The 13,574-nt window shown below is 47.1% G+C and overlaps 2 protein-coding genes across 4 annotated transcripts in view; one reads left to right on the plus strand and one right to left on the minus strand.

The window, feature by feature from the left end:
* Positions 1-7,790: 7,790 nt before the first annotated feature.
* sco2 (synthesis of cytochrome C oxidase 2) lies at positions 7,791-9,753 on the plus strand. 2 transcript variants are annotated; one of them, XM_084573171.1, is made up of 2 exons: positions 7,791-7,874; positions 8,748-9,753. In XM_084573171.1, exon 2 carries the CDS (start codon positions 8,757-8,759, stop codon positions 9,564-9,566), a length of 810 nt encoding a protein of 269 aa, XP_084429297.1. In that variant the 5' UTR covers positions 7,791-7,874; positions 8,748-8,756; the 3' UTR covers positions 9,567-9,753. The 2 variants fall into 2 exon arrangements, with proteins under 2 accessions (XP_084429297.1, XP_084429298.1); XM_084573172.1 differs by having other exon boundaries at positions 7,840-7,874; positions 8,751-9,753.
* Positions 9,754-9,894: 141 nt separating this feature from the next.
* Positions 9,895-13,574, minus strand: part of ncaph2 (non-SMC condensin II complex, subunit H2) — a 22,020-nt gene continuing 18,340 nt past the window's right edge. The window contains exons 9-20 of one of the 2 annotated variants that reach the window (XM_084573160.1): positions 13,527-13,574; positions 13,360-13,446; positions 13,218-13,281; positions 13,046-13,147; positions 12,606-12,650; positions 12,453-12,523; positions 11,373-11,481; positions 11,210-11,290; positions 11,079-11,128; positions 10,899-11,000; positions 10,515-10,664; positions 9,895-10,410 (exon numbers count right to left, since the gene is read on the minus strand). The exon at positions 13,527-13,574 is cut by the window's right edge and continues 119 nt beyond it. In XM_084573160.1, the coding sequence (XP_084429286.1) occupies positions 10,282-10,410; positions 10,515-10,664; positions 10,899-11,000; positions 11,079-11,128; positions 11,210-11,290; positions 11,373-11,481; positions 12,453-12,523; positions 12,606-12,650; positions 13,046-13,147; positions 13,218-13,281; positions 13,360-13,446; positions 13,527-13,574 (1,038 nt within the window). In that variant the 3' untranslated portion in view covers positions 9,895-10,281. Of the gene's footprint in view, positions 10,411-10,514; positions 10,665-10,898; positions 11,001-11,078; positions 11,129-11,209; positions 11,291-11,372; positions 11,482-12,452; positions 12,524-12,605; positions 12,651-13,045; positions 13,148-13,217; positions 13,282-13,359; positions 13,447-13,520 lie in introns of both variants that reach the window. The other variant, XM_084573159.1, reaches the window with a different exon arrangement.

The following is a 13,574-nucleotide window of genomic DNA, read 5'->3' on the forward strand; positions in this document are numbered from 1 at the left end:
CATTTCTGACCAATCACAGTCCAGTATTCTCCAAGAAGACGCTGCTTATCAGATGTTAAATTAACTCGTTAAGCCTCGGTAATTAAATCAATCAGCTGTCATCATGATGACTGTGAGGAGGCGGAGCTTAAAGTGAGACACTATAAAACTTATTGTTGTCAGAGCTGTCTTTCATATTAACGACCAATCACAGCCCAGTATTCACCACAGTAGAACAGCTCTAGACGCTCAACTCGTTAAGCCTCGGTAATTAAATCAATCTGTTGTGACGTCATTAAGACGACTGTGAGGAGGCGGAGCTTAAACTGAAAGTCTCCCTAGGTTCCACCAGGAAGTGAAAACACTGTAAAACTTGCTGCTGTTGAATAAGAAGACGAAGTCAACAACGTTAGAGTCGTTCAGCCTCGTTAACCGTCCCGTCCTACACCTCGTAGTGCAGGTCGTTCAGCTCCAGTCTCGTGTAGTGCCGCCTGTCGAACGACTCCATTGCCTTGCGGCCGCCAACCGCCAGGGCCAGCGTGAGCACGGCGAGCCCTAGCACCATGAACGCCACCAGGCCGCTCTTCACCGCCCCCCGACCTGACGCCGCTTTCCCACGGCTGGAGCTGGAGTTCTGGAGGGCGTGGTCGGACTGAACGGCTTCTTTGGGGACGATGATCAGACCGGTGCCTGGAGTCGTCCTCATGATGGACGCCTCGGTGGTGGTGGTGGAGGATGGAGGTGTAGTGGTGGCAGGTGTGGTGGTGGTGGTTATGGTAGTAGTAGTATGTGTGGTGGTGGTGGTGGTGGTAGGTGTGGTGGTAGGTGTGGTGGTAGGAGGAGCTGTGGTGGTGGCTTCAGTGACTGGCTGTGGTTGATCAGTAGTTCTATGTTCAACCTTTGTGGTCGTTGTTACAACAGGAAGTGAGGTGCTGGTGGTGGTGGTCTGTGGTGGCTGGGTGGTGGTGGTGCTGGTGGTGGTGGTGAGAGGGTGAGCTTTTCCTTTCTTGGTGGTTTTATTTTGTTTCTTGCTCGTCTTGTTTGGCTTTCTGGTGGTGACGACGGTGGAGGTGGAGGAGGTGGTAGAAGCTGGTGTTGTAGCAGCGGAGGTTGGCGGTACTGTGGTGGTGGCTGGTATCGTGGTGGTGGTGCTGGTGCTGGTGGTGGTGGTGGGCTGTGTGGTTGTTGTTGGGGTGGTGGTAGTTTGTTCTGTGGTGGTGGTAGTTGTGGTGGTGGTGGTAGTTTGTTCTGTGGTGGTGGTAGTTGTGGTGGTGGTGGTAGTTTGTTCTGTGGTGGTGGTAGTAGTTGGTTCTGTGGTGGTGGTGGTGGTAGTTGGTTCTGTGGTGGTGGTGGTAGTTGGGGTGGTGGTGGTAGTTGGTTCTGTGGTGGTGGTGGTAGTTGGTTCTGTGGTGGTAGTTGGTTCTGTGGTGGTAGTTTGCTCTGTAGTGGTGGTGGTGGCAGGTCTGACTGTGGTTGGGTGAACTGAACCTGTGCAGGAATAAAAGATGTCAATAGTAGTAGTAGTAGTATCAATAGTAGTAGTATCAATAGTAGTAGTAGTATCAATAGTAGTAGTATCAATAGTAGTAGTATCAATAGTAGTAGTAGTAGTGGTATCAATAGTAGTAGTAGTAGTATCAGTAGTAGTAGTAGTAGTATCAATAGTAGTAGTATCAATAGTAGTAGTAGTAGTATCAGTAGTAGTAGTAGTAGTATCAATAGTAGTAGTATCAATAGTAGTAGTAGTAGTAGTAGTAGTATCAATAGTAGTAGTAGTATCAGTAGTAGTAGTAGTAGTAGTATCAATAGTAGTAGTAGTATCAGTAGTAGTAGTAGTAGTAGTATCAATAGTAGTAGTAGTAGTAGTAATAGTAGTAGTATCAATAGTGGCAGTAGTAGTGGTATCAATAGTAGTAGTAGTAGTAGCATCAATAGTAGTAGTAGTAGTATCAATAGTAGTAGTAGTAGTAGTAGTACCAATAGTGGCAGTAGTAGTGGTATCAATAGTAGTAGTAGTAGTAGTAGTACCAATAGTGGCAGTAGTAGTGGTATCAATAGTAGTAGTAGAATCAGTAGTAGTAGTAGTAGTAGTACCAATAGTGGCAGTAGTAGTGGTATTAATAGTAGTAGTAGTAGTAGTAACAGTAGTAGTAGTAGTAGTGGTATCAATAGTAGTAGTAGTAGTAGTAGTAGTATCAGTAGTAGTAGTAGTAGTATCAATAGTAGTAGTAGTATCAATAGTAGTAGTAGTAGTAGTATCAATAGTAGTAGTATCAATAGTGGCAGTAGTAGTGGTATCAATAGTAGTAGTAGTAGTAGTATCAGTAGTAGTAGTAGTAGTATCAATAGTAGTAGTAGTAGTAGTATCAATAGTAGTAGTATCAATAGTAGCAGTAGTATCAATAGTAGTAGTAGTAGTAGTAATAGTAGTAGTAGTAGTAGTAGTAGTACCAATAGTGGCAGTAGTAGTGGTATCAATAGTAGTAGTAGTAGTAGTAGTAGTAGTAGTATCAATAGTAGAAGTAGTAGTAGTAGTAGGAGTAATAGTAGTAGTAGTATTATCAGTAGTACCAGTAGTAGTAGTAGTATCAGTAGTATTATCAGTAGTACCAGTAGTAGTAGTAGTAGTATCAGTAGTAGTACCAGTAGTAGTAATAGTAGTAGTAGTAGTAGTACCAGTAGTAGTAGTAGTACCAGTAGTAGTACCAGTAGTAGTAATAGTAGTAGTAGTAGTAGTACCAGCAGTAGTAGTAGTAGTAGTAATGTGTAATAGGTGTTGACATATCTGAATCATTTAGAGTCTACCCACATGATTCTACATCAACTATCCACCACATGGTGACTGGACTCATAGAATCTGAACCCTGTGAATCTATCTGGAGCCACGCTGACCTTTGTAGATGTCGTAGGTGTTGGTGTTGTCCTGGGTCTTCATCAGAGGACAGTCCTGCTCCGTTGGACAGTGCAGCAGGAGACAGTGACTGTCTCCAGAGATTCTGGAGGCGTTGAAGACGGCCATGTTACACTTGGCACCTTCAGGAAGGAGTGAACCATGAATACACAGAGACCTACTGAGGTTTACACGCTGATGTACTGATGACCTTTGACCTGTCTCACCTGGGCTGACCTCCTCTGAGCAGCAGGCCAGGACACAGTCCCTCTCTGAGCGGACCAGCCGGACGTCCATGGCCGCCGTCGGACTGACGTTGACCACGGCGTTCTGGTGCTGCCTGGAGAAACACGTCTCTGCATCCGAGGCAGAAACAGGAAGTGACATCATCACCACCAGCATGGCGGTGGCGGAGACGAGGACGCCAAGCGTCGGCGAGGGTGGACGGGCTGGAGGAGTCATGGCTGCAGCAGACGGTGTCGACAGGAGATCAGAGATCCAGAGACAAGAACTGAAACAGGATTTGATTTATTATTAGTTAACGGTCTGACCCTGACCCAGACCCAGACCCTGACCAAGACCCAGACCCTGACCCAGACCCTGACCCCAGACCCTGACCCCAGACCCTGACCAAGACCCAGACCAAGACCCAGACCCAGACCCTGACCCAGACCCTGACCCAGACCCAGATCCAGACCCAGACCCTGACCCAGATCCTGACCCAGATCCAGACCCAGACCCTGACCAAGACCCTGACCAAGACCCAGACCCTGACCCAGACCCAGATCCTGACCCAGATCCTGACCCTGACCCTGACCCAGACCCTGACCCCAGACCCAGACCCAGACCAAGACCCAGACCCAGACCCAGACCCTGACCCAGATCCTGACCCTGACCCTGACCAAGACCCTGACCAAGACCCTGACCCAGACCCTGACCCTGACCCCAGACCCTGACCAAGACCCAGACCAAGACCAAGACCAAGACCCAGACCCAGACCCTGACCCTGACCCAGACCCAGACCCAGATCCTGACCCAGATCCTGACCCTGACCCCAGACCCAGACCCAGACCAAGACCCAGACCCAGACCCAGACCCTGACCCAGACCCTGACCCAGACCCTGACCCCAGACCCTGACCAAGACCCTGACCCCAGACCCAGACCCAGACCCTGACCCAGATCCTGACCCTGACCCTGACCCTGACCCTGACCCAGACCCTGACCCCAGACCCAGACCCAGACCCAGACCCAGACCCATATCAAGACCCAGACCCAGACCAAGACCCAGACTCAGATCCAGACCAAGACCCAGACCCAGACCCAGACCAAAACCAAGACCCAGACCCAGATCCAGATCCAGACCCAGACCAAAACCCAGACCCAGACCCAGATCCAGACCCAGACCCGGTAACATCAACCTTAACCCTGGTTTCTACGGCGACAAACTCATTTATGACGTCCCTTAGACTTATTTAACTTTCAGACTTATTTTAACTTCAAACCGTCGTCAGGACGTCTCAGATCCGTCTCAGATCCAAGAGACTGAATTAGAAACTGATGTGAGGAGAGAAAATAGAAACGTATAAATAGAAGCTGCTCCTGAAGGAGGTCGGCTGCTTCCATTTATAGATTCAAAGACTGAACACGAACCAGGACAGGAGACGGGAAAGAAGAATCTCTTCCTGGTTAATTATCTGAATCATTAATGAACTACTTCCTGTCCAGCCGTCAGGTCTCTCCAAAGGTCACCAGGTAAATCTGAACCGTCGTCAATCGATTCAAGAGAAACTAACTCGTCTCGATCGTTTACTCCGTCTGTCGTCCAGAGAGAAAAAGCAACACGACGCAGCAGAAAGACGTGAAGAATAAAAGTTTAACCTGGACTGTTGGATCAGGATGAAGACGTTAGACGATGGAGGAACTCAGCGAGTGAACAGTCCATCAGATCCTCAGCAGCTCATTGGGTCCACAGTCCACAGAGACGGACTTTAGTCCTGCCAGGGATTCATCTTATCTGCTTTACAGCTGCTGCTATCAGACCTGCTATTAGACCCGCTATCAGACCTGCTATCAGACCTGCTATTAGACCTGCTATTATACCCGCTATCACCCGGACTAGCCACCAGGAGGGAACCAGACCTTGGTCTTTATAGCTCAGATTATATGACTCATATCATCAACATGAAGCAACATCAGTAATGTCACAATCTCAGCTGTTAGCATCAGTTAGTTAGCCACAGATTAGTTAGCATCAGGTAGTTAGCCACAGATTAGTTAGCATCAGGTAGTTAGCCACAGATTAGTTAGCATCAGGTAGTTAGTTATCCGAATGTTTCCCTGAAGGAAACACCGTCCACCATTTTGGTTCCTACCACCAGATCCACCATGATGATAGCGGCTTGGAGCGTCCTTTAGCTTTAACAGTAGCCATGCTAACAACATTAGCTCTTATCTCAGCTAACTGTGGCGTCAAACAGCTGCTGAAGCTAAAGTCTCCATCGTCACAACCCAACTGATCCAAGATGGCCGCCTCCACAACATGATGCTGTTACCTCCATGCGTCACCATGGAGACGGTGTTCTCTGGTGATAAGATGAACAAACCAATAATTATATGTTCTGCTTGTTTCACTGGGAAATATACAAGAGGGTTACCGTGGCAACCAGAGCCTGGGACGTCCACTCGAGACCGACTGTCCTCTACAGAGACATGGAGGACATGAACCTGTTTGTGTTGATGTTTGAATCAGTTTAAACTAAATGTTTTATTTGATGTTAAAGTTTAATAACGTCGACGGTTCTTCTACAGGAACCTGGAGAACATGAACGTAAACACAGAACGAGTCTCCAGATAACTCTCAGACCCTCTGGTTCTGGTTCTGGTTCTGGTTCTGACCCTCGGGTTCGCTGAAGAAGGAGCGAAATTTGTTCTTGAACCAGGTGGACGAACTTCGCGCAGACACGGAGCTGGTCGGGGACCTGGTCTGACTAAAACCAGATTATTAGTAAATGAATATTAATAAACTCATCCTCATTCATTGTATCACACCGTAAACTGAAGCTACGCTGCTAGCCTGTTAGCCTGTTAGCCCGTTAGCTTATTAGCCTGTTAGCTTCGTGCAGCTAACGAGAACTTGAAAACTGTTCTGTGTGCGAAAGCGACGCGGCGTCGGTGTGAACGGGCCGTGGGTCGGTTTAACGGACGCAGCTGCGTGGACACGGACACGGGGACATGGCGGAGACATTTACCTGAACAGGGACCGAGGACACGGTTACCTCGGCGCCGCCTCCATCCTCCCTCCGTCGGACTGGGAGCGATGCGAGGAGTCGGTGTGCGGCTCTCAGTCAGACCGGTTCGGTCCCGGTTCAGTCCCGGTTCGGTCCCGGTGGGTCGGCGGCTCTGGACGGAGAATAAAAGACGACAGAAGAGTCCGGGAGGTGGAACATGTCCGCGGCCGACAGCAGCGCTCTGTCTCCGGGTGATGGAGACGTTACATGTCGGAGGATGAGCTGCTCTCCAGAGGATGACCCATTTTAGTCTTTGTCCTCTGGAAGAGGAGGAGGAGGAGGAGGAGGAGGGATGGAGGGAGGAGGAGGAGGAGGGGGGGAGGGATGGAGGGAGGAGGAGGAGGAGGGGGGAAGGAGGAAGAGGAGGGATGGAGCAGCTGATCAATAATAGAGAGAAGAATCTAAATCAATATTTTATTGACAGAATCTCATTCTGCTTCAATAAATCCTTATTTTAATTCAGTTTGGTTCAATGATCAGAGACAAATAAATCAGAGTTGACAGAAAGTAGGACAGCTACACATTTAAAGCATAGAAGAAGAACACCTTCTATAAATTAAACGTAAATAGTAAACTATGACCTAAATGAAATGTGTTCAGGACGCAGACTCATGTTTAATAACTGAGACATCATCATCTTCCTCCTGCTGGATTCATCCAGACTCTGCACTCACGAGCTTCTGGCTGCCGTTTCCAAAATGGCCGCCTTCACGAACTGTCTAGTTTTGTTTTTGCTAATGTTGATAATATCATTGAGGTTGTTACTGACATTTCATTATGAATACATACATATATTTACTGAATACTTTGTTAGAGTAACATCAGATATGATGCAGCAGTATATTATTATACTGGATGCTGTGAGTGTCATGAGAACTCTTCATCATTCAGATAAATGTAAACAACTGTGACAGCTTTAATTAATAAGGAGGTTTAATAACTGATCTCAGTCGGAGGGCGACATCTAGTGGAATCATCTCACAATGACTCCAGGATAAAACACACACCTCAGTGTCAACAATGACGAAATAATGATAATATAATAATCATGACAACATTAGAAACACCCCGAAAAATGACAGATACATTAATAAAATCAATTCTTTATTAAAAACTTCAGACAAACACCACTGACCACTGAGACACTGAAGAAAATCAAAAACATGAAGAATCTCAAGCAGCTTCTGAACGGATCGTTCTACTTCCTGTCTGCTCATCTCATCGTGACATTTACTGGATTTTCTGTTTTCTTTGTGTTGATCAGCTGTGAAACTTTAAATAACTCAATAAACGAACATACTGTAATATAAAAGACTGTAGAATATACAAGAATGTCTGAATGTGACACATGAAGAGGAAATAATTATAAAGCGTATATTAGTTCTAGTGTATATAGTGTTTATTATCTTTGGTCCGGTCGTGTTTTCGGTCTGTGTCGAATCTGCTGATATGAAAGGTTTCATAAGACACACGTAACGGGTCTGTGTATTATTATTATTATTATTATTGTATAATATAAGTACATACGGGCTCATATTTTATTAAAGTAATACAAGTACAACATATCTTTTATGTTTAATTATTTATATTAAATAGTATTAAGTATTCCTTCCGTGTTTCCGGTCCGTGTCGAATCTGCTGACCCGGAGCAGCGTGATGTAAACCGGTTCATGTGTTCATGTGTGACCGCAGAGGTTGATGTTTTGAGGCTGAACAGGTGAGTGAACAGCTGATTTTTACCTGAACTCTGTGAGTTTACAGGACAGACGACTCTGCGGCAGCTAGCAGCTAGCAGCTAGCAGCTAACAGCTAACAGCGCATGCTAACAGCCCAGCTAGCTAGTGTTAGCTGCACAGCAGGTGAAGGAGGCTGAGGGCAGTTAGCTGTATGCTAACACCGGCTAACTTTAACAGTTCATATAATATTAATAATTAGCTTTTAAACTAATATTAATGAACTGATATTTAACGTTTACACTAATAATTTAAAGTGAGTGTTTGTTCATGTTATAACACCGTGAAACCAACTCTTCTGACATTAAATGTGAATAAAATAAACGTATCGATGAAAACATTAGAACATAAACACAGCCGAGGACGAACGAAGCTCTCAGCTACGGTTCAGAAAGGCTCGTGAAGATTTCAGGAGGATTTAATGAAACTTATTCTGACAGAAAACACAAGTTCATTGAATCCATCAAGGTCTAAAATCCAAGATGGCGCCGGTGGTTACGTAAAGCGTGACCGCTGGGGGCGCTGCTGAGTCACGGTATGGAAGCCCGAAGGGTTCAGTTTTAAACTATGATGGACTATAGAATGTATTTATAAGTAATAGAATGAAATATGAAATAACATTAAAATATAATAAAGACTTAAATAATAATTAAGAAATATAACGGCATTAATTTCTAAGTTTAGATTTTACTTCCTGGTTCGAGCTTTAAATCAGCTGATTGGACCAACACCTGGACTTTACCTGCTGCCACTGGAACTTAAAAAAACCCTTGAATTAATCTTGTTGATAGAATAATAATGGCGGTGGCCCTCCTTCCTAACGAGGTCTTAAATAAACCCTGACTCTCTTCCTGCAGCAGTCTGAGATGCTGGGCCTGTGGTGCATTGTGGGTGATCTGCGGAGAGGAGGGCGACTCCTGAAAAGTCTCCAGAGGACAGTGGTATCCTCAGAGAGCCTGGTCCGGCTGCAGGGACGTCCTCCTCAGCGGACCCAGACCCGCCTCCTGTCTGCGGGTCAGGACCCGTCGTCGGCGGCGGCCGGGTTGAAGCTCAGGACGCGGCTGCTGGTCACGCTGCTGTTCGGCGGCGGCGTGCTGGGCGTGTGGTGGTTCGTCCGCTCAGAGAAGCAGCAGAAGGTACGTCAGCAGCGCGTGGAGCAGCTGCGGCAGGTGGCTCTGGGTCGCGGCGCCTTCAGCCTCCTGGACCACAGGGGGCAGCGCAGGACCAAGCAGGACTTCCTGGGCAGCTGGGTGCTGCTGTACTTCGGCTTCACGCACTGTCCCGACATCTGCCCTGACGAGCTGGACAAGCTGAGCGCCGTGGTGGCGGCTCTGGACCGGGACACCTCGCTGCCGCCGGTGCAGCCCGTCTTCATCACCGTGGACCCGGAGCGGGACGACGTGGCGGCGCTGGCCCGCTACGTCAAGGACTTCCACCCCCGACTGATAGGCCTGACGGGGACGCCGGAGGAGGTGAAAGACGCAGGGCGGGACTACAGGGTGTACGCCAGCCCTGGACCCAAGGACGAGGACGGAGACTACATCGTGGACCACACCATCCTCATCTACCTGGTCAGTCCTGACGGGCTGTTCCTGGACTACTACAACCGCATGAAGACGCAGGAGCAGATCACGGACAGCGTCAGGAACCACATCAAGAACTACGTCCAGCTCTGATCAGAACACAGACGGAACTTCTCTCCTGTGTCCTGAACATTCAACATGTTCACAAAGACAAACGAAGGAGAACCTCCAGCTACGTTCTAGATGGAACCGTTTAACCATCATGTCGTTGAACACCAGGAAGTAGTCTGATCGGTGTTTGACTCCTGACTTTAAATAAACCGTCTGATGTGTTCTTAGAGTTGATGATTAAATATTTTGTTCATTAAATGTTTAATGAAAAACAGACGACACAAATAAAAACAGTGTTTACAGAGTTCAGTAAAGAGAAGAAACAGAAAGTGAGCAGATGAAGATCTAAAGATGAGTTTCTGTCTAACTGCAGCAGGTTGATCGACTCCAGATGAGGAGGTGGAGTCCAGATGTTTTCAGATCAGCTGGAAGATGTGACACCCTTCAGAATAAAGCTCCAGAGAATCTGTCCCATATTCAGTTTTTGTCTTGATCAGCTGCTTTTATTGTGAAAGTCTGAGAACAAAGAGTCAACAGCTACTTCCTGTTTTAAAATACCCAGAGGTATCAGCTGTTAATCAGTTTAAATGTCTTCTTCAGACTGAATGACATTGAGCTCAGATTCACACAGAGAAACATTTAATAGAATAAAATAATAAAAACGTCTTTGTGGAAACTTTTATTACAAATATTCTGAAGTTTGTGGACAGAGCGAGTCTCAGCGTCATGATGGAGAGTTGAGGATAAAATCAGACCTTCAGCTTGAAGCCGCCAGAGTCTTGAATCTGTCCGTGGCTCTCTGGGTGCTCAGCAGAGTCAGACCCATCGTGTCCAAACCGTCCTCCAGACCCTCGGCGCTGTCCACCTCCACCGTGTAGTCGTTGGCCTGGAACCACATCCATCACTGATCAGTAACTTCACACACACAGGAATCATTTCTGCTCTAACTCTGTCGTCATGTGAGAAGCGAAGGGCGAGCGTCAGGTTTACCAGCTGCAGTGAAGCCAGCAGATACTTGCAGACCTCAAAGTTGTCCAAACCCTGAACGATGGAGTAGAAAGGTCGACGGCAACCGACGCTGCTCAGAGCGCCGACGATCCGCTCGCCATAGACGTGGATGTCGAACGCCGGACGCTCCTCCTGGAAACAAACAAACAAACAGGAAGTTAGAACACAGTCTGTAGAACCAGAGGACGCCATGACGGCTCCTCACAGCTCCCCCTGGTGGCTGGCTGCAGTATAGCTCATCCAGAACCTGGGTCTGGTTCTAGCCTCAGTTTGACCTATAGGAGGAGGAGGAGGAGGAGACACGGCGGCCATTTTGGTTCTACAGTGTGTGTGTCAGACGTGATGAGACGAGGGACGGGGTCGTACCTGCAGCACCAGCTCCGGTCGGATCTTGTCCTCCCAGTCTTTGACCCTCCTGGACAGCGCCGTCTCCTGAGTGTAGCCTCGGCTGTTGACCACCAGCTGCTCCTGAACCAATCAACGAGTCTCATCAGTGATCGCTTTATTGATGACGGAGAAGAACTGATTTCATTCTTCATCTCTTACCACACGCAGCTTCACCAGCTCTTCGTAGCTCAGCTCGTCTCTCTGGGACTCTGAACAAACACGTCAGACGTTAACGGACAATCACGTGTTAATTCTTATCAGAACACATATGTGAAGCAGGTAATAATCACCAGGTATCAACAAGTCTTCTTGTCCAATGAACTCGTCAGGAAACGCTTCGTGTTCGTCGTCTGAGATCTCGTCGTCTCCACCTTTAATCAGATTTTAAATAAACTAATTAATTTAAGTTTAAACTAAACGAGTCATGTGACCAGAACTCAGATCTGATCTCACCCAGCAGGTTGGCGTGTCCTTCCACAGGCTCCTCCCCCTGCTGCTGAGGTCCCGCCTCCTCCGGCTGCAGGAAGCTCCTCCTGAGCTCCTCATCAGAAACCACCACACCCTGATCAACCAATCACAGACCAACCAGTCAGTCAACCAATCACAGACCAACCAGTCAGTCAACCAGTCACAGACCAACCAGTCAACCAACCAGTCAACCAACCAGTCACAGACCAACCAGTCAACCAACCAGTCAACCAACCAATCACAGACCAATCAATCACAGACCAACCAGTCAACCAACCAGTCAACCAACCAGTCAACCAACCAATCACAGACCAATCAATCACAGACCAACCAGTCACAGACCAACCAGTCAACCAACCAGTCAACCAACCAATCACAGACCAACCAGTCAATCAGTCACAGACCAACCAGTCAACCAACCAGTCAATCAATCAATCACAGACCAACCAGTCAATCAACCAGTCAACCAACCAGTCAATCAACCAGTCAACCAACCAGTCAACCAACCAATCACAGACCAACCAGTCACAGACCAACCAGTCAACCAACCAGTCAATCAACCAGTCAATCAACCAGTCAACCAACCAGTCAACCAAACATTCAACCAACCAGTCACAGACCAACCAGTCAACCAAACATTCAACCAAACATTCAACCAACCAATCACAGACCAACCAGTCACAGACCAACCAGTCAACCAACCAGTCAATCAACCAGTCAATCAACCAGTCAATCAACCAGTCAACCAACCAGTCAACCAAACATTCAACCAACCAGTCACAGACCAACCAGTCAACCAAACATTCAACCAAACATTCAACCAACCAATCACAGACCAACCAGTCACAGACCAACCAGTCAACCAACCAGTCAATCAACCAGTCAACCAACCAGTCAACCAAACATTCAACCAACCAGTCACAGACCAACCAGTCAACCAAACATTCAACCAAACATTCAACCAACCAATCACAGACCAACGGATGATCATCTCCTGGTTTGATCAAATCTTCTGATTGATGATTATTAATTATTTAAAGTGTTTAATGAGTCCTGGTCTCTTACAGTCTTCCTGTAGATCCTCCTCTGGGTCCTCATCTTGTCTTTTAGAGCCACTAAATAAACGTAGTTCAGGTCTGAAAGGAGCAAACGTCCACATTAAATCAATCCTCTTCATTCATTCATTCATGTTCAGCTGAGAGTCAGTCGAGGTTCTACCTGAGAGCGACGGTCCACTCTTCAGCTTGGGTTCAGCAGGAAACACTGGAACAGATCAGCCACAACATTATGACCGTTCAGATCATCACATACGACACATTTAAGTAGAAGAATTAATTATTATTAGTAACCCTGTAATGATGTTCTGTGCATGTTCACGATGTTTATCATTCATTCATGTTAAACATCGTCCTATCAACTAAAACAAAATGTACTAAAGGGTGAAATCTGATCAGCCATAACATAATGACCACTGGCTGGATACGTCATGGTAGAAACAGGAAACATGTTCAAGCTGAAGGATCAGAACCAGAAACAGGGTCCTGGTCTGACCCGTGTGGTTCTGATCCCAGAGCTCCTCACCTTCAGAGGACCTACACTATGTTACCGTTACTGGTCATAATGTTATGGCAGACAGACAGACAGCCAGCAGGTCTTACAGCTTCCTCTGAACCAGCTCCTGAAGTCCTGCAGACCAGCAGCTCTCCTCCTCTTCCTCTTGCCTCCGTCGTCCAGACCGTCTGGGACCTTGTAGCATTTACCTGGAGACAAACACGCGGCTCAGACGCCACATCAGCACAGACACAAACACCTGGCGGTCGTCATGGTTACCTGGCTTCAGAGGTTTGTCCTCCCCGAGGACGGCGTACGGGTCGTGAAACATACAAACCTTCTCCTGAAACAGAACCAACAGAAAACAACGTTAAGATTTAATTTAATGGTTTTAACCTTTAAAGAATAAAACACGACGTACGGGAGGAGGAGGAGCAGGAGGAGGAGCCTGGTCTCTCTGTCTGTCCACTCCTCGTCTCTCTCTAATCACTGGACCGTCACTGGGAGCCTGAAACGCATCATCATCATCATCATCACCATCATCATCATCACCATCAATGATCAATAACTATTAATCAGTACCGAGACCTGGTGTCTGTCCACGTGCTCCTCCTCCATGTCCATGTCCTCGAGAGG

This window comes from Chelon labrosus (assembly GCF_963514085.1).
Source record: "Chelon labrosus genome assembly, chromosome: 23".
Taxonomy (NCBI): Eukaryota; Metazoa; Chordata; class Actinopteri; order Mugiliformes; family Mugilidae; genus Chelon; species Chelon labrosus.

Coding starts and splice junctions, on each gene's coding strand:
- sco2 (XM_084573171.1), top strand. CDS start 8,757: ATGCTGGGCCTGTGGTGCATTGTGGGTGATCTGCGGAGAGGAGGGCGA.